We start from the raw sequence: 20,919 nt of genomic DNA, 5'->3' as shown, positions 1-20,919 counted from the left end.
CTAAGGTGTCCATAGAAATGGCTTGCTGGGAGGGATGAGTTTATTATGAGTTATGTGATGATGCATGGATTTAAACAGGATAATCTTATTTAGCATATCATAACTTTTCTATTAACACTTTACATGATATACTTTGTATAAGACTTTTTGCAATTGTCGAACAGTGGCAATATCAGAGAGATATATGGTCATATTACAATCATACAGCATCACAGCTGTATGTAGCCGTCTAGTGGAAACAGTAAAAAGATGCAACAAGTCAACATGCTTGAACTGGGAAGGACTTTTTGGTTCAGCGCTATTAACTGTTTGAGAAAAAGAAAGCAAATAATGCAAGAAAGTATGAGGGTAATTGGATTCTCACTGCTTTATTCATAAAGTTTGAAACAAGATGCATGTGGTTATATAAATACAAATAGTAGATTTGACCTCTAGCTTTTTAGATTTTACATTTTATTTTTACATTTTATATTTTACATTTTATAAAAATAGTCACTCACCAAGGCAATCTTCTCACTCACTAGAGATGAATGGGCATTGAGGTCAGCAAGAGAGAGGTAGTCTTGTGGTTAAGATGCAGAACTGAGAGCTAGAAAACGTGGATTCTGTTCCTGGCTGTGCCAGTGATTTTTTAATATGACATTAGCCAAGTAGCTTACACTTTCTGTGGCTTGGTTTTCCAATCTTAAAAACGGGTGTAATATTCTTATTTACACAGCATTTGCCATTCAAGGACCTCAATGGGCTTTTAAAGAATGAAGTAAGCCCCCAATTCTTCTCTAAGATAGCTCCTTAGCTAGCCCATTTTGCAGTGTCATTAGTAAGAGTAGCTTTTCATCATTGTTCTAAAATGTTAAACACTGGTTTATGCAAATTCTAGTGAAACTTTACACGATGCAAAGATACTGGGTCTTGTTTTGTGTAGACAAATATTGTTGTGTATTCTTTAAAACATTACTGAAATAGGAAAGAATGTAAATATTAAAACATATGTTACAAATTTTAGAAAATACTGCCTGGTAATGAGAAGCTAACTCTAAATATAGAATATAAATCCAAGAGGAATTGAAATATGAATATTTGAATGAAGTGGTATTAATGTTTGATTCTGATGCAAAGACAATAGATGAGTATGGTAGTTCTTATTTGTGTACATTTTTTAACTCGCAAAGTTTTCGGTGTGTGTGTGTGTGTGTGTGTGTGTGTGTGTGTGTGTGTGTGTTGCAGGATACAGAAGGCTCGCATTGGATCAAATTTCTCTCTAATCACATTTTAAATATGTCCTATATCAGTGCCGCAAGACAGGATCAGCACTCTACAAACATTACAAGGTATACAAACGCCCTAACTGTGGCCAGTGCTGTGGAAAGATCACTGTTTGTCGTTTAGGAGTGAATAACAGGATGACATACTTCTGTCCTCGGTGTCAAAAGGATAAACCTGAGCTTGTTGATGTTAGGTATGGCATTTGCTTTATAACCCTTTAAAGTGTGGTCCTATTCTGAAAAGTGTTGAAGAGACCTGCTTCCTGTGTGTATTCAAAATTCTGTATGCTTCCTTTACTGACAAAAAGGGGCTTTTATTTATTTTTTTTTCCTGTTAGCACTGCAGAGCTAGCTCAGCTAAGAGACTGAGCTGAATTCAATTCCTATTTGTAGGTCAACATAGTTGTTGACTAAATTCCACACATTTTCAATTGTTGGCCTAATTCCAATTCCAAATACCCTGTTCAAACCTTTTAAACCATTTGAACCATCAATTGTTAGGCTACATAACATGAATTTACATAACTGTGAATTTATTACTGTTATGCTTATTCCCGCTTCTGCTGTCCCCCTATCTTTTACTCATTTGCCTCATCTTGTCTTAAATTAGATCTCGATCCTGCAAATACAGAAGCACATGCTTAACTTTAAATATAACAATCCTGTTGATCCCACGGTTACTTGTTGTGGTAAAGTCAGGCCAGATGGCTACAAAAGGGTATACCAGGGCCGGTATGTGAGCCCTAGAATGCTAACGGCCCTTTTCCCTGCAGGGAGAGGAGAGGTTACTGCAGGTCAATTAGAGACACCTGGACCCAATTAAGGGCTACTGGGACTACCCACCCGTCCCCTGTGGGATTGAAGGACACTCCACAGACCTGAAGTAAGGCCTGCACCAAATGCTCCACGGGAGAGGTGCTGAGTGGAAGAGACAGGAGACTTGTCCAGGTTGTGGCAGAGTTACCTCAGGCCCCACTGACAAAGGAGACTGCTACCCGTAGGCAAGACCAAGGGGGGTTGCTATACCACATTGTGTAAAGCCAAGAACTTCTGTAAGTCCTTGTAGATAGGGATCTTAGATCATAAACTCTTTGAGACACGGACCATGCCTTCCTATATGTTTGTACAATGTACATTGGGGCCCTGCTCCCCACTGCATCCGTTGGACAATACCACAGTGTAAATAACTAGTAATAATCCATTGAAGGCAATGGGACTTCCTAAATGTCACTGAGAACATAATTTAAAGTCAGTAAAGGTTCACAGGTTGGCCTACAAAATCCTTAACTGATTCTAAGTTAAGCCATTTGATAGAGAAGCTGTTGCAAGACAATATGATAATTCTACAATAACGGAACCTCAGAGTACCCTTTTCAAAAGTTCTTTTCAGAACAGAACCTCCGTATTTGAGAAATTTTAAATTAATATTTTATTCAAATAAACTCATTAACCTTTTCATGTCTTTTTAATAGCCTTTTTATAACTTATGGTTGAAAGGTTTGGGTATAGTAATTTTCTTTTCTTTTAAAAAATGTTAGTGTAACTGACAAACTATACAAATGTATAGTAAAAGTATTTAATGGTGGTATGTAAGATTCAGGTTTCACAGCTGAAACATATTTTAAGTGCAGAAATGGAAAAAGTTGGAGAAAGTGCCTAGAGAAAGTTACCCCAGCCACATTGTTCATGTGTAGTAATTTCTCTTCCTATTTTTCTTAAAGATCAAATCTTGTTATCCTTGTTGTCAGATGAGTTGTTGCACTAAAGTCAATAGCTGGTTACATGAGTAAGGTGAGCAGGAGTTGGCCCTAACTGTACCTTAATATATTATTTTGTTTGAGCCTAGTCCTGTTCCCATTGATATTAAGGGGAAGTAGTACTGACCCCAGCGTTTAAACAGATTTCACGAAGTGCCCAAGATATGTAATGTGACTGAGTCAATGTGGCAGTAGAAATCTTAACTCCTGCATCTTCATACCTTTTTATTATAACTGTGCAGCTTCTCTGACTGTGACATAGCTTTTACATTACATTTTCTTTCCTTTGTTTTATTTTGTTTTTTATAAAAGCAAATATATATATATATCCTGGCAAAGATTAAGTGACATATTGAAACACCCAAAGTCATGGCTGCCAAACTTGACATTTTACAGAGGCCAGATTTCTAGGAACTGCTGAGCATCCACCCTCTTCAATTTTTAAAGTGACCCAAGTTGGATACCCACGTTACTCCTCATTTTTGAAAATCTTGGTCTATCTTCTTACTGTTACCAGATTAGTGTTCCTAATTAGCCTTTGCCATTTACACACTTGCTGTTGGTTGGCTGTGATCTGTAAAAGTGCATGAGCAGGGCAGCAGTGTGTCTATGTAATTTGTTCTGGCTTTATAATTATAGTGAATAAAATTATAGAAACTTATATTTTAAATGAGAACTTTGAACTTGCACCATATTAGAATGAAGCAAAATTTTGCAGTGCTTCTCAAATCATGGTAATCTATTTATTTTTATCATACTTTTGATTTTCTCATGAGTTTTGGGAGGATTTTACTCTTCAAGACATTTTCAGGCTTAGACAAGTTGTGCTAGCAGCAGCCTTTCTGCTTGTTAAGTTGGGAAGGGAGAAAATATATTTGATATCACAGAAGAGCAAGGGGTAACATTTTCAAAAGTTCCTCACTTTCACTGAGCTTTCAGTTCCTTAATGCCTATGACACTTTTGAAAATTTTATCCAAGACTTCACTGAAATAAAATTTTTAGCTAAGATTAGAGAACATTTTAAATCCCCACCACCATCACCTTCTTCTCAGGCAATTATAACTCAAACAGCTGAAGGAATTTTGCTAAAGGTTTTTTTTTTAAAAAAACAAACCTTTGAGCACAGATCAAACATAGAAAATTCCAGCCTACAAGATAAATATTTCACATGCTGATAACTTTCTGAAAATATGGGGGAGGTGAGTTCTAATGAGACGTGACTAGCAGCAGGCAGGGGTGAGAGTGGTATTCTGTGTTGCCAGGTAAATAAAGAATGAATGAAAAAACTCTGCGTTTCCCTCAACCCATCGTAAAACAGGCTGATATTCTAGGACTCTCAGACAGCACTAAAAGTGAAGCTGTGCAATGTTGTGCTTTTAAGGAAATAGTAAAAGAAAAGAAAACAACCATATAATTTTTTATTTGAAAAAGCTGTCTGGTAAAGGTAGCAGTAGACCAAAATAATCTCCCTTTTCTCCCAACACTATTGGTATTCAAATGTCAGAGCACACTATATTCCATTGCTTTGTGTTTTTGTGCGTAATATGGTAGCAGGGCACAAATTTGGGTGATGAAACCAATCCTTGATGTAATGCTACTGTTCCACATCCACCACTATAATTCTGAAGTATGCCAACAAAAGAGGGTATAATATGTATCATGAAAACAGTTGCATGTCAGATTTCATCAATCAGGAGGCAGGAGTGTGGTCTGGATTTACACCTACGACAAAAAAAATAAAGGCGGATTTGATTGTTTAATGCTTTGATTCTGAACAGGTTCCTAAATATTTCAGCAATATGCATAAAAGTGATATTGTACTAGACAGATTTTTGTATTTAATATTTTTGTTTCCTTTTCAGTGACAGGTGAGTAGATGCTTATACTTATTATTGATAAGTGTTAAATTCTCATTTCTGTTTGCTGTTATGGAAGCAGAGTGGTCCAGTGGTTACCTCATGATGATGAAGTCAAGAAATCAAAGTTGTATTCCCTACTCTGGTATTGATTTATTGTGTGATCTTGTTCAGTTCAGCCTCTCTATGCTTTATTTTTCCCATTTGGTTCATTGTTAAAGAGTACAGTGTGGGAGGAAGGAGAATAAGAATTGGAGTACTGGCCACTGCTCCCCACACTCTATTTGTTAGTGCTGATAGTTGAATAAGGCTACTACATGATTATATAGAGCATAGTGGATAATAATTAACCTCTGCTAAAGCACTTTAAGATCCTCTGAGATGCCATTTTAGTTTAAACTACTTTTTTTATTGGCCTATTCAGCATTGAGGAGGGTTTGCCCTTTGGGTAAAGGAGAAGTCTAATTCTAATCTTGATATGCTGTCCAAGCTACAATATGCAGCTATAATGTGGGTACCACTTGTTCTCCAGCTCTGCATCTCCCAGTACATGCAGGTGCAAGGCAATTTGTAGAAGAAACTTCACAGAATTTTAACTCCTTTTTGTTTTGTTTCATAGCAAACTGCCAACTAGAAATAGCCTAATTGGCTGGGCATATGGCAGGGGTTCATGTCTTAATGAACATGTAGCTCAGAAAGCTGAAGAAGAGTGGACATGTACTCTCTGTACTCTAATAAACAAGCCTTCTGCTAAGATCTGTGATGCTTGTTTGACTTCCAGGCCTGAAGGTAATGATGGTTTTCGTATACTGCTTTTGTATTCCGGTTACAGTATTGTAATGTTGTAGAAAGTTGTATTTTACAGGTAAATTGAGAATCTGTTTTTGTTTTGTTGTTGTTGCAAACTCCAGTCTTATTTTTAATTTGAAAACCAAATTTTAAGGCCAGATTTTCAGTGAATTTCAACCTAGAATATAAGCTTGCAGATCTTTTTTACATGAGTAATTGCATATCTGATTATCTAACTTGTGTGCACGGGTGTGGATTTTGCACATGTGCACCAAGAGGAAATTTATTTGACCCTTTGAATCCTGTCATACTTGCTCACTAAACGCCTAATTTTACAAAATGCTGTGCCTGCTTAACTCCCCTCTATTCAGCGTAGGGATGACTCTTGGTTCGGCTAGCTCCCTCTCCCAGGCAGTGTGGCTCCTATTAGAGCCATGTTGCTTTTGGCTAGATCTCCATGAGGCTACTCAGTGGCAGCTGTGGATGGGACCGAGACAGTGTGGGAATAGAGCTCTGAACTCTATTACCTCCTGCCTGGATTTGTCTGGAAATCTGTGCACCAGGCAGAAAATGGTGAGATAGAAAGCAGACTTCTGTGGGCTCCACTGCTTCCCAGACCCATTCTATTACATAGGCCTTCATTGGGACATCGATGTGTGGCAGGGGAGAGGAGCTCTTCCCAATTCTTCCACATGAAAAGGAGATCTGTGTACAAAAGGAACTCCGAAAAGCAGTCTTGATTAAGAACCTGGCTCAAAAATTCTTGGGATGTATTCTAAGAATCTACATCATAAAACCAACCATTGTGTTTTTAAGGAAAACTGCTTGCACCACAGAAATACTCAGATCTGTTACTCTGCACTATGCTTAAAGAATTATTCAGTAAAGCTTTGTATTATCCAGATTTCAGCAACTTTCTGGTTTGTTCTTCAGTCCCAATCTTTCATAAACTGAAAGGGAATGTATCTGTAAGAAAATCTTTGTAGCTGGGAAGGATGAATGCTGTACCCTGTGCTCCATTATCAAAATCTCACACAGCTTAATTCTCCATGACTTGAAAACTATATGCCTGAGAAGTGTAACCTTTTATTAGAAATACAGATAAAGGCTCATGTAGATTGTCAAAACTCTGTGGGTCTTTAACACACAATTCCCACAATGTGTTTAAATTCTCTCATCAGTTTGAAAATCTTAACCATAGTGCAGATGTTTGTTTCTACTATACTTTTTTATTATTATTATTAAATTGAGGCTGTTAATTCATTCTGGGTGTCTTTTTATACTGGGGAGTGAGATGCTTTGAGCTCATATGTCATGTTTAGCTGCCACATATTTCTTTCCCCAGGCCAGGAAGGAAGAAAAGTGTTTATCTCTGCAGCTAGCACAGATTTCTGTTGCCAGCAGAGGCTGAGCTTGCTGATTCTTTTCCTCCAAAGTCCCAGAGAAACCTGAAACCTGTCCACAACTCAGATTTGCCAATTAACTATTTTTTTTTTTAATTTATGCACCCAGCTGATTTTCTAAAACTTACAGCCATCTCTGTACAACAAAGGCATTGTAGCCTAGGGCTTTAGAACAAAATCCTGATTATGCTGTTTCTTTTCTTTCACCTCTTCTCAATTCCAATCATGGCGCTCTTAAGCTTGTATCAAAGACTGAGGTCTGGAATTTGAGGATTTGGTTAATTCAGTGAAACATCTTTATCTACAAAATTTCAATTACACATTTTCGTTTAAATCAGATTTTCTTCATATTGCAGCAAGTGGTATGTAGGGCTTTGTCATTCACATGCGTTTATAGACAATGAGATTCTTGGTGCTTTTTTTTTCCGTTTGCTCTTTTTCTCCTGTACTAGCTGGTGAGTCTGAATTAGCTAATGTTTGTAAAGCTGTTTGAAATCCTTTGAAGAAAGACAATATAGAACATGTAAAGATATCAACAGTCTAGAGATCTGTACAGTTCTTGGGCATAAAGTAGTGTATTATACTGGTTGAAATAAGGATATTTACTCATAACTCTCAATTTCCTCACTTTTTTCATAAGGGTAAATCCTACCTATAACTCCTCCCTCCTTGAACAGGCTTGAAATGCACCAGAACTAATGTGAATGCAGCAAGGGCAAGGGCAGAGAGTTTGCACCCTTGTGCTCTAAGAAGCAAAGCTGTGTATGGGCTCCTTGTCTACTTCCATGAGTGATGGGGGAGGCAGTGTCAGTGAATGTGTATCTACATGGATCCCTTATTTTCCCAGTCCCTGATCGCTTCCCTCTCCCACTCCCCATAGTGGAAAGACACAGCAGCCATAATCTTCACTGAAGGCAGTTTAGGGGAAAGATTCCATTCCTGACCCCCACTGAATTCCCCAGTGCAGAGCTTGTTCACTCAGGTTATGCAGTGGGGAGAGGGATTTGCCACATAGAATTGTGGTTTGGTTTTTTTCTCTTTTCTTCCCCACCTCCCATTTTCATATGGGGGGGGCGGGGGGGGGGGACACCCTAAAGAATTTTTAAAATTAAGAAGCCTGCCATTTAATGTAAAATGCCAACTCATCTGCAATGAGTAAGGTCTATGTGTGCCTTACTTCTCTGTTACTGTGAAGGAGTGCACTGCTTCACTCAGGAGGGCAGCTTCTCTGATCCAAAAGGGCCTTTATGGCAGTCTGGAATCAGCCAGCCTGGGTCTACTTAAGGCTTGGATTGGAGACCTTTAGGGGAAATCTCAGTGAATTGGCATTTTTCCTCTGGGTCAGTACTAAAGCAGTGCCTCAGCATGGAACTATATGGCATTGCTGCCTGAGGTGCCATCTCCTAGAGGAGATGTAAAAGAGGTGCCCAGAGCACTTGTGATCATTAAAGATCCCATTGCCTTTTTTGAAAGAGATTGAATATCAACCCTTGTGTCTCAGCCAAATTCAATTTTGTATAATTAATTTCCCTCTGGAGTTTCAGTTGTGAACAATATTCTTCACTTGAGTAGTACTGTTACCTGCTGTCAAACAGCTGCCAAAAATGGCTGAACTTCTATGGTGGAGGAAAATGAGTCCTCTGTATATCTAATCTGTGAAGCAGTCTATATAAAGGTATGGTGGATGTTAATACGTGCAGTTTATATATGAACTGCAGATAAACTTTCAAACAAATGGATAACCAAGAATTTTTTTTTCAAGTTTCAAAGATAGAGAATGATGAAGATTCTCCAGCCTCTAACAGCAGCTTAATCAAGTATCCTTGTAACTGCTTTGGAAAGCCAAACACAGAAATAAAGGTTAATAGGAAAACCACATTCGGAATGACAACTCTAGTCTTGACAGATCTCAGCACTCCCTTAAAAAATGACAGACGTGATAGCCAAACCCCAGATGGGATTTCTCAGTGTGACTCTCCAAGAACCTACAACTATTGCCAGAATAACACCCACCAGAGGAGTGGAAGAAAATATGAATTTCATTCAGCAAACTTGCTTACTGCAGTAAAAATAGCATCACCCTGCCATCATCAGTCTGATTCTTCTAATCCAGTGCAGAAGAAACAGAAGATTGATCATTCATCCTCAGATTTCAAAAGTAATGTGAGTTTGTCAGACAGGTATGTTATTTCCAAAACTTAAACAAGTATTGGTCTTCAAGAAAAACAAACTTGTGACCTAGAAAGTAATGTAAGCTTGTGTTTTGGAGGGGAAATTGTTTTTGGCCTTTGATGTATTACTTTAAAGAACTTAAGCAAGTTCACTTATTTCTCTTGTGCCGGTGTGATTGAGCAACACCAAAAGTGCTTGCTGTAATTTTAGAGAGATTAGAGGTAGAAGGGAGGAAAGCAGATGGGAGACATCAGCATGGAGAGCACTGGCAGTCTGGCCAGTGGAAATGAGGAAAGTCAGCGAACTGAGTGTGAGTTGGGGGGTTAGGGAGGGAAAGAACAAAGCTAAAATGGAAAATGACATAGAAAAGGAGGAAATGAGACCAAATTAAAAAAAGAAAAAGAAGGCACCAAAAGGAGATTAGGGTACCATGATGAAAGTGAGCCAATCTATTACCAAAGGGGGACTTTGAGCATTAAAGGCTGGGAACCACTGAGTTGGAGGATTCTGATATACTGATGTAAAAACCTGACATAAACATGTTGTTAGTGGCCTAACATTGTAGGGACAACATGATCAGGTGTCTTGGTGGAGGAACCAGTGTTTTTCACATTCAAGAGCCCAGTATGTGATCACACTGTACTGAGAGAACTTCAAACAGTATTTACTTAAGTATTGCTTCCATTCCACTGATGTTTCCAGAAACGATAGTGATAGTCATTAAAAGAGATGGAATGAAATAACTTCACGTTTATTAGGACTGGACTATGGGATATTCTGATGTTGGTCTTTCTCTTTTGTTAAAGCCATTCCACTATAATTAAATACTAATGTGGCCAGAAAGACAGACAATCATTGTATAGTCCAAGAAAATAGGGAGGTTTTTTCCTTCCTTCTGGCCCTTGGATAACATATATATATATATATATATATATAAAAAGATCCCACACACCGGTAAAAATGAATATAGCTTAGAGAAACTTTTTTTTAAAAAAGCATATCATCTGTCTGTAATTTCCAGGTTAGGTTCAATACATAGTGCTGCTAGACCTGCAGTTTAAAGAACATATCTTCCATGCAGCCTCATTCTGATTAACACTAGCATTCTATTAGGCACAACAAAAATACATTTGTCTAATAAAATACATAGACCCAGTGGCACTGCCATTCAAGTGAATTGTATGAATTGCAAATTCCTTTGGTTTGGTTTCCTTTGACTAGTAGCAGTAGTTCAGGATATCTGAACAGCAGCTGAAAATGAGCTACTCTAGAAACACTGGAACCAGTCACAAAACTAGCCACTAGTGTTATAGTTCTCTGGTAATCTCTGGTCTCTGTGGTTAATTAGACTGTAATTACATTATTCAGTGTAAACATCCACTGGGCCTTCGATCCTAAAGGCAAAAAGACTTTTGCCTAAAATGAAAATATCTTTAGTTGCCTTAGGGGTGCAGGAATTCATTCATTCTGGATCAATGGTTCCCAACTTGTGCCCTGCAGGCTCCCTCTGGCTGCAGAAGGGACCTGCTGCCTAGGGACCTAAGTGCAGTGCGTTGCCGTGGGAATAAAAGACCCGTGCAGGTGCCTTGCTGCAGTTAAGGTGATGGGAGATCAGTGCTCCCTTCCCTTTGGCTGTAGCAGGTAGCATGGCAGAGCATTCCATTCTGGGTCTGTAGGCCCAGGAGTTCCTGCTGGAGCCAGATGGAGGGGAGCACTGATCTTCCTTGTTCCTGGCTGCAGATGGGAGCCACTGCCTAGGGACCCAGGTGGAGTGCACAGGGCTACAGGATGTGCAGTTTCCCTGCTGCAGCCAGGCTGACGGGAGATCTGGGATGAGGCTGCCTCCTCGCTGAACTCCTGTCTGGCTGCTGTAGGGTGGGGGGCTGCTAGTGGAGGCTGGTGGCCCTTCAGGGTTGTAAAAATTATATCTGTGGCCGTCGAGCCAAAAAGGTTGGGAACCACTGTTCTGGATTATTAAAAACATTTCCAACATTGCTTAGATGAAAAATAATTAGAATGATCATTTAGGCCAGTGGTTCTTAACCTTTCCAAACTACTGTACCCCTGAAGCCTGAGTCCCACCCCCACGGGGCTGAGGCATGTAACTTAGTTTCATGGCGCCCCTGTGGCTCCAGGCAATTGCCTTTCTTGCCACCCCCAATACCAGCTCTGCACTTGCGACCCCCAGGTTAAGAAACACTGATTTAGGCAATGTTTTGCTTTTAAAAAAGCTCTCAGGCAGCTGCAGCTATTTCATTATATTTTGCAAATTTTAATGCCAGACTCTCAGTTCTAACTGGTTAGAAAAATCCCTTCAGTGATGGATATGGAGGGGACTCTTGAGCTCCTTTTCTTAAAATGCAACACCAAATTTAAGGGTGGGTTGGAGTGCTAAGCAACCCAGATTCCCATTGGAAAAAAAAAATCAAGCTTTTAGCATCTGGTCAGTTTCATTGCAGCTTGATGTTTGTCTGAACTCAGCTGTGGTAAATCAGCATAGATGAGATGAGTCGGTGGAGCTATGATGAGTTACCCCAGCTGAGAATCTGGCCCATTATCTCCTGCACTAGCAATTTACTTGTACTTAGGTTCATACAGCTCATGTTGCTGAGAGACCTGTAAGACATCATCAGGAGGCAGAAAATTCACTCTAAAAGGTCAAGTTGATAGAGGCCTTTTAGCTTATTTGTTTGCCAAGTGATGTTTCCTCCTTCCTTGGTTACCTTTTAAGTATCTTTTTAAATGGGAAAATAAGTTAATTAATTTGTTAGCCTCACACTCCTCCTATTTGCAAGTACATGTGAATTTAGTTCACTGGGATTATCACCTCCTAAAGGGAAGGGAAGAAATTTTTCATAGGAGCTCCTTATTAAAATACTCACTACTTTGAGCTATAGACCAAGCACCAAAGGTAAATTCTGCCATTTACTTATATATTCCCGTTACCTTAATATTGCAAAGTAATTGGCTAATCGTATTTTAATGATTCTTCTGTCCTACTGTGATTATGTCAAAAGAGACCATTAGGATCACCAGTGACCTTCACCAGTCTTCCAAACCCGAGGTTCTCAATGTTTTCGATTACATGAATCTCTGCTGGAAAATAAATGTTTGTAGATCTTCCCCATGTGCACCCACCCATTTAAAAAAATAAACATGGTAGGCTGAGCTCTGAACAAACAGACAGTCCCTAATAAGACAAAATGTAACAGCTTAGAAGCAACTGAGATAGATGGTCAATGGGGGGGAGGAGAGACACAGTAACTGTAATGGGAACACAAGATTACACAGATAAGTTGTGTTGTGCATAATTTGCCTGAAACTTCTTGGTTAAATTTTTGTTCTTTAAGATGTAAACTGGAGTGAAAATGTAAGAAAATTCATTTCTATCACTTGTCAAAGGCTGTTCCTCCACAGACATGACATGTAACCTGTACCTGTTAAGACAGATTATTTTCTATAAAAATACTTTAAGGGAACTCACTTATTTAAACTGTAATTAAGTAAGAAATCTGCCCTTGTGTGTTGTATTCAGATACAATCTCTGACTATTCTTAGTCATAATGGTAGGTAGAACAAGGCTTCCTATCAGCTCTATAAGAAAAGTTTCTGCTCAATCAGTTAGATTGTTGTTCCTTGTTGGTATATGATTGGAATCATTACAATAGTTTTGATCAAAGAGCATGGAAAATTGTAAAGTGGACAAGTAGATAGAGATATCTATGGCCTCGTTTAAGCTATTTGTGATGGTTTTCCACTGCATGAGAAACAGAGAAGACTGTAACTGTAACCTTTTATGCTGCTGAAACTCGGGGTGTCTTAGACTAGATAAAAGCAGATCCATAGTGGGAAAACTGATATTTCCTTTATTTTAAAAAAAGCCCTGAGGTAAGACAACTTCTAGATTTAGATTGGAATTTACCTCATTTTTTAGAAGTTTAAATTTAGCATTCAATGTCATTGAAATACATCATTTTTATGTAGAGAAACAATGGGGTGGATTAGAGAAATTCTGTCCAGCTGTCACTCTGTGAAAAAGTACATTATTGACAATCCTGTCTTACAAGCAGGAGAGTGTGTGGGGGATTTTTTTGTGGTGATAATCCCTTTAGCATTATGCAGGAGTTATTTTCTAACCTGTCATTACAGTGAACATCGAGTTAACATGACAGATGGTATTTGTACATTAAATGCAGCCAATCCTCGCTGTAGTAAACACAACCGCCTCTGCAGTCTGAGAGTTGTAAGAAAGGATGGAGAAAACAAGGGCAGACAGTTTTATACTTGTCCTCTACCTAGAGGGACTCAGTGTGACTATTTTGAAGTAAGTACAAGACCTTGGGCCTTAGTTTTAAGCTTTCCAATGAAACAAATAACACTCTTACACCCATCAGTCAAAACACATTATTTTGCTTTAACTAAGTACTCTTTTTTGTCTCTCAAATATATTAAAACATTTTAGAAAGTGTGAATTATAATCAGCTTAATATCTAATGTACATAAGTTAATGTAATTTTGTACCTGAGGAAGGTTGGATTCTTATAGGTTTTTAAATGACCATTATTCAAAAGTAATGTCTGAGGGAAATCCCATGTTGGTGACATCTACGCTATCTGCTATGGGTGTGACTTCCCCTGTTCGCATACCTATGCTTGTGCTAGCTCTCCTCAAGATAGTGCAAGTATAAATAGCAGTGTAGCCACAGAGGCAGCAGAAGTTATGTACTTGGCCCAAGTTAAACTATGACTCAGCAGCTGCCACCCATGCCATCACAGCTACACTGCTATTTATATTTCTGCTGACTGATGAGAACTAGCATGAGTATATGTACATGAGCAGGAGAATCACACCCCTAGCTCATAGCGTAAACCTAATGTGTATGCTGTTCAGTAGTAATAGTAATTGAAATAATAAAAGAAATTCCATTGTAATAGTAGTGAAGAATCAGAGTATGATTGTGTATGCATATGTGCAAACTTCTATATTTGAGTATTATAGGAAACTTAAGTTTTATCTTAGATACAATTTTAAAAGCACCCAAGTACCACTGATATTCAGTGTGACTTAGGCTCCTAAGGGTCAGAATTTCAAAAGTATTTAGGTGAGGTGCAACTAGTTACCTAATGGGATTTTCAAAAGTGCCTAAGCAGATTCGGTGCACAACTCCCAGTCCATATACTCAGTTAGTCTAGAGCTTGGGCTATCTCTTGGATAAAGAAAATGTGTATGCCACCTCCAGAATGTGGTGAATGTAGATCCATTGTTCTACTGCAGTTTGTATGGGGGGTGAGAAAGTGGATTGCCAAAGTGCATTCAAGTCAGTGGCTTTAGGACTACGTAACCAAGAAAGATCCCCCTCAAATTCCAGAAGAGTCTATTTAGTAACAGCTCTTGCTTCCCTTTGCTATCCTTAGTAAAATGAAAAAATTGCAAATTAAACCTATTGCTCTACATATGTGACTACCAAGGCCATTGAGAAGAACTTATAATACAGTAATTCACTTGCAACACTTGTCACTTAGAAGAAAGGGGCATTTTATTATCAAGTTGAAGTTTTGTGTGTATATAATTTATTTACTGTAACTTCATTTATAGCTACAGAAGTCAAACTAGCTGACTCCAGGAAATGAAACAAGCTGTTTTAAGGGGAGCTTATTTTTGATGGCTACTTGCAAGTGGCTGAATCAAGTGGGAGGGCTAATCCTATGGGTCTGAATTTCTGTCACTGGTCCATGAAAAGGAATTTGACCATCAGACACAGTAACACCCATTTTAAAATATTAAAAATGTATCTTTACAGTGGGCAGACTTACAGTTTCCATTCTGCAATCATGGGAAACGCTGCATTATGAGGACTGTGTTGAAGATTGGGCCTAATAATGGAAAGACTTTTTTTGTGTGCCCTTTTGGGAAGGATAAACAGTGTGATTTCTTTAAATGGGCAGAAAATGGACCAGGAATGAAGATTATTCCAGGATGTTGAGATTTTCATCTACAGTGACGTCCGTCTTTTCAAACTATACTATAGGTCTCTGCTCCAAATGATATTATTTTAGGACATTCATAATCAAGTGACATTTCATGATCAAAAATTTGCTCAGATTGTATTTGAGAGGGAAAGGTGTGAGGTAGGTGTTAGAGAAAATTCTGTTTTCTGTTAATTCCTTGTAGTGTAGCTGTTTTATCTAACTGTAGCATCTTTCAGAATTAGCAATTAGCATATCTGACATTCTGAAAATTAAACAATGGTAATATATCATTAGCATGCTAGTTTCCTTGGAGAAGACCTAATTTAAATGGGGATCAGGAGGGGGGGAATGTATCTGTCATTAAGGTGTAGCTGTCACTTGCAGTTAATGATATATTGTAATATTCTGTCAGTGCTATAGTTCCGGTTTTGATTGGAGTCTTTCTGTTCCTTATGTAGGCATTACGTTATTGCCTCAACATTAGAGGTGTTCAAATATTTATTGTTCTATAATTTATGAAAAATATAACGTCTCTCAATATATTTTAAATGATTGGATTTTAATATAACCTGTTACTTCTTAAATAATTGAAGGTGAAAATTTCGTGTTCAATAAAACTTAAGGAAAAAAATCATCATTTAAATTTTATTTATACAAATCCATGCTTAATGGTTCATTATGAGGAAACAATGTATTTGTATACTCAAATCTCATCATACGTAGTGAGTACACTAGTTTGCTAGACTTGTAGAAGACACTAACTTTTTTGTGATTTTACAAATCTCTCTAGTGCATATTTTTAATCTGTATCTTAAAATATTTGACTCTAGTGACACTTGCTAGACCTGTGAAAGGATGTTACTAATGTGGTATTGTGTAACAATACTAAGGACCCTAATTCTGTTGTGATTTGCAATCGGTGTAAATCATTAAGCAACAATGCTATTTATTCTTAACTGCTTCTGGAAATTTATATTTGCATATGTTTGTGTGGCTGTTGAAAAGAGGAAGAAATGGTGGGAAGGAAGGGTAAATCAAAAAGCCTTACACTGCCTTACTAAAATATAATCAACTCAAAGTAGGAAGCAAACAAGACTCTCATGTTATAAAACCCTAACGCCTCCCACGAAGTATTAATGCATCTGTATAACACAATGAAAATATTAAATTATATAGAAAATATGAACACAATGATGACAAGGTTTATTTAGACGACAGACTTCATTATACATTACTAAAGTGATCATACCTTCATTTTACAGTCTCCCTTACTTCTTACAACATCTCAGATCGTAAACACAAAAGCATTTAGTTCTGGTTCTGGCACCCTCTGGAGCCCCGCGCTCATGCCACGGTATATGAGGCACTGCTGGCCCTACGCCCCCTCAGTTCCTTCTTTCCACCAATGACGGTTGTTGGAACAGCTCTCTCTCTTGTGTCTGCAAGTGCCTAATGTTAATTCTACTTACTTTGTAAATAGTTCTCAGATAGTTAGTGAGTTAATTGTAGTTTAGAGTAGTCCCCTTTGGGATGTTGGTTCAGCAGCAGGGCATGCTGCGATCCCTGGGCTTCAAACCATGAACTGCGTGCCAGAAGCCTTTTGCTCTCAATGACCCTCATGATAAGTGCTTAAAGTGCTTGGGATAGACACATGTGAGGGGCAGACATAAAATCTGTAAGATCTTCAGACTGCAGACACAAAAAGACAGAGACATTTGTTTGAAAGACTTCTTAATGGAAGCAGCACTTAAACCGGCCTCAGAACCTGCTCACTTGGATTCTTCTTCGAGTGCTTGCTTATGTCCATTCCCAATTTAGGTGTGTGTGCACGTGCCACATGCACTGCTGCCGGAAAACTTTTTTCCCTAGTGGTACTTGTAGGAGCCAACACTAGTGCCCCCTGCAGTGGCGCATATGTGCCCGCACATAGGCACTGGTGGCTCCCCCTTTCTCTCAGTTCCTTCCTGCCGCCAGTGACTGCTAGAACGTTTCTTGCCTTCGCAAGTTCTCTCGCTCGAGGCCGTTGTAGAAGCAGTAGCCAGGGCATCCCTGCAGGCAGCTTCTGATGCAGCAGACTCTGCAGCTAGGACAATGGCCTTCGCGGTGTCTATGAGACAGTCATCATGGCTGCAATCCTTGGGTCTCCCGTCAGAGGTCCAGCAGTCAATTCAGGACCTCCCCTTCGATTGCATGGCCTTCTTTGCCGAGCAGACGGCCCTCAGGCTGCACGGCATTGAAAGATGCGAGGACAACACTGGATCCGGGTGAGGTATGCCACTCTAGATTTAAAGGATGCCTATTTTCACATTGCAATCTTCCCTGGTCACAGGAGATTCCTAAGGTTTATGGTAGGAGACCGCCATTACCAATTTGTGGTGCTTTTTGGCCTCTCAACTGCACCGAGGGTCTTCACCAAGTGCATGTCAGTAGCAGCCGCGTACTTCCAAAGGAGTGGAGTGCAGGTGTTCCCTTACTTGGATGATTGGCTCATCAGGGGCAGGTCAAGGTCTCAGGTTCAGGCCAGCATCATGATTACCTGAAACATCTGCCAGGCACTAGGTCTCCTAATAAATGAGCAAAAATCAACATTAGTCCCTGTGCAGAGGATAGAGTTCATTGGAGTGATGCTGGACTCGTCCAAGGCCAGAGCATTCCTTCCAGAGGAAAGGTTCCTGGCAATGACAGATGTTATAACTCGCATTTCATCCCATCCCCTCATGACAGCGAGGGTCTGCCTCAGCCTCCTGAGCCACATGGTGGCCTGCACCTACATGGTTCCTCATGCCAGATTGCACCTCAGACTCCTCCAGCTGTGGTTGGTGTCGGTGTATTCTCCAGTCAGGTGCCACCTGGACAGGATACTTACGGTTCCTCCGGAAATACTTACCTCCCTGGTGTGGTGGATGGGTCTGCATCAGGTGCTCTCAGGAATGCCCTTTGAAGCGCCCCAGCCGTCAGTAACACTGATTTCCGATGCTTCAGGCTGGGATGGGGAACTCACATGAGTTCTCTAAAAATCCAGAGCATGTGGACCTCAGGGGAACGGCGGCTACCCATCAATATCAAGGAGCTCAGTGCAATTTGTCTATCCTGTACGGTCTTTCTGCCACATCTTACCAACAAAGTGGTGCAGATATTCAGACAATACGGCCTCTGTGTCCTATATCAACAGACAGGGTGGGGCCCGGTCCCCGGCCCTGTGCAAAGAGGCCATGAGAATCTGGGACTTTTGCATCAGTCACAACATTCACCCAATAACAGTACATCTCCCGGGAGTCAACAACTCTGGCGGACTGTCTCAGCAGGTCCCTCCACCCTGAGGTAGTGACCTGCATCTTCCAAATGTGGGGTAATCCCCAAGTGGACCTCTTTGCCACCAAGGGCAATAGGAAATGCCATCATTTCTGTTCCCATCAGGGACTCCATGCAGGCTCCATCACAGATGCCTTTCTCCTCTCCTGGTCGGGGAGCCTCTTGTACGCCTTTCCGCCAACACCTCTAATCCACAAAGTCCTCCTGAAAGTAAAGAGAGACAAGGCACGGGTCATCCTTGTAGCACCAGCATGGCCCCAATGGCATTGATTCAGGATGCTTCTAGAGCTGGTGGGACCCAGGCAATGGACCCTCTCCCTGTGACTGGACTTCCTGTCCCCCATCCAACAGATAGAGTTCATCGGAGCAATTCTTGACACAGCGCAGGCCAGAGCCTTCCTTCCAGAGTCCCAGTTTCAAGTAATGTCAGGCATTATTATGGACAAGCACTTTCATCTGATCACGACTGCCCACTTATGCCTCAGGCTGCTGGGTCATATGGCAGCATGCACGTATGTGATACAACATGCTTGTCTTCAGCTTCGCCCTCTGCTGGCATGGTTAGCATCAGTCTACGTGCCCCACAGGCACAATCTGGATCATGTGGTTACAGTTCCATGGAAAGTCCTGTCATCCCTCTCATGGTGGACAGACCCTTGCTCAGTGTTGCAGGGAGTGCCCTTTGTGGGGTTTTCCCCCCTCAGTGATGCTGGTTTCTGATGCTTCGGAGCTGGTGTGGGGAGCCCACCTCAATGACCTCAGCACACAGGGTCTCTTGACACAGGAAGATCACATCCTTCCTATAAATGTAAGGTAGCTCAAGGCAGTTTGACTGGCTTGTCAGGGGTTCTTTCCTTACCTGGATGGCAAGGTGGTTCAAATTCTGATGGACAATACCACTGCGATGTTTTACATAAACAGGCAAGGTGGAGCCCGGCCATCACCTCTATGTCAGGAGGCTATCTGCTTGTGGAACTTCTCCATTCAGAATACCCATCCACATTATAGTGGCATATCTCTCAGGCTCCAAGAATCCATTGATAGACCTTCTCAGCCAGTTCTTCTTATCTCGCCATGAGCGTCGCTCCACCTGGAGGTGGCCAGCATGATTTTCCAAAGGTGGGGGATTCTCCAAGTGGACCTATTCATGTCCAGATAGACCAGGAAATGTCACCAGTTCTCTTCCATCCAAGGGCTCGCAAGAGGTTCTGTCTGATGCCTTCCTGCTCCCATGGATGGAGACGCTGATGTATGCATTCTCATCGGTGCCACTAGTACACAGGACGCTGCTGAAAATCAAACAGGACAAAGCGAAGGTGATTCTAATAGCCCCGGCATGGCCTCAAGAGTCTTGATTTGGCACGCTGCTGGAGCTCTCAATAGCAACCCTGCTGGAACTGTCTCTTTGGCTGGACCTTCTGTCTCAGGATCACAGCCATCTGCTGCATCCAGACCTAGCATTACTGCACTTGACAGCATGGCTTCTGCATGGCTAAACATGGAGGAACGGGCCTGCTCAGGGCAAGTTCAGCAGGTCCCCTTGGACCTTCTACTAGAGATACATACTTAGCCCAATGGAATAAGTTTTCCTGTTGGGCCTTGGACCAGAACCCTGCTCCTCACCAAGCCTCAGTACAATCAACACTAAACTATCTGCTAAATCTCAAACATCAACACTCTATCCTTTCATTTCTGAAAGTACATTTGGCAGCCATCTCGGCCTTCCATCCTCCTATTCAGAATAAGTCAGTCTTTGTCCATGGCACCACAGTCAGGTTCTAAAGGGCCTGGAGAGGCTCTACCCACAAGTCAGGTACCCTACGCCTCCCTGGGACCTAAATCTAGTGCTTGCAAGGCTCACAGGCCCTCCATTTAAGCCATTAATGACCTGCTCCCTATTGCTGCTATCATGGTAGGTATCCCTCCTGGTGGCGATCACCTCAGCACGGAGGGTTTCCAAGATCAGAGCCCTTACCTCGGAACCACCTTACATGGTTTTATAATAACAAGGTCCAGCTGCAGCCCTAGCTAGGCTTCTTACCTAATGTGGTGTTGCATTTCCACATAAACCAAGATACATTCCTACTGGTGTTCTTTCCCAAGTCACACAAATCCAGTGAGGAGTGGAGATTGCATACCCTAGATGTTATACAGGCTCTGGCCTTCTACATCGATAGAACTAAGCCTTCCAGAGGTCAACACAGCTTTTCGTCACGGTGGCAGAATGGAGGAAAGACCTACTGGTCTCTTCCCACAGGATCTCCTCGTGGATAACTGAGTGCATTAAGTTCTGTTATGAACAACAAAAGTGTGTCCACCAGCGATTGTAATAGTTCACTTGACCAGGGCACAAGCTTCATCAGCTGCCTTCCTGGCACAAGTGCCTATCCAAGAT

The 20,919-nt window shown here is 40.7% G+C and overlaps 1 protein-coding gene across 1 annotated transcript in view; it reads left to right on the top strand.

Annotated features, from left to right (window-relative positions):
* Positions 1-16,168, top strand: part of NEIL3 (nei like DNA glycosylase 3) — a 35,177-nt gene extending 19,009 nt beyond the window's left edge. Inside the window, exons 6-10 of the mRNA XM_067551969.1 lie at positions 1,293-1,459; positions 5,499-5,668; positions 8,834-9,251; positions 13,393-13,567; positions 15,044-16,168. Coding sequence (XP_067408070.1) covers positions 1,293-1,459; positions 5,499-5,668; positions 8,834-9,251; positions 13,393-13,567; positions 15,044-15,226 — 1,113 coding nt within the window. The 3' untranslated portion in view covers positions 15,227-16,168. The remainder of the gene's footprint in view (positions 1-1,292; positions 1,460-5,498; positions 5,669-8,833; positions 9,252-13,392; positions 13,568-15,043) is intronic.
* Positions 16,169-20,919: the final 4,751 nt, after the last annotated feature.

Source organism: Emydura macquarii, unplaced genomic scaffold, assembly GCF_026122565.2.
Source record: "Emydura macquarii macquarii isolate MOO-44397 ecotype Brisbane River unplaced genomic scaffold, CSIRO-AGI_Emac_v2 contig_1363, whole genome shotgun sequence".
NCBI classification, from domain to species: Eukaryota; Metazoa; Chordata; order Testudines; family Chelidae; genus Emydura; species Emydura macquarii.
This window is presented reverse-complemented; position numbering and strand designations above follow the sequence as displayed.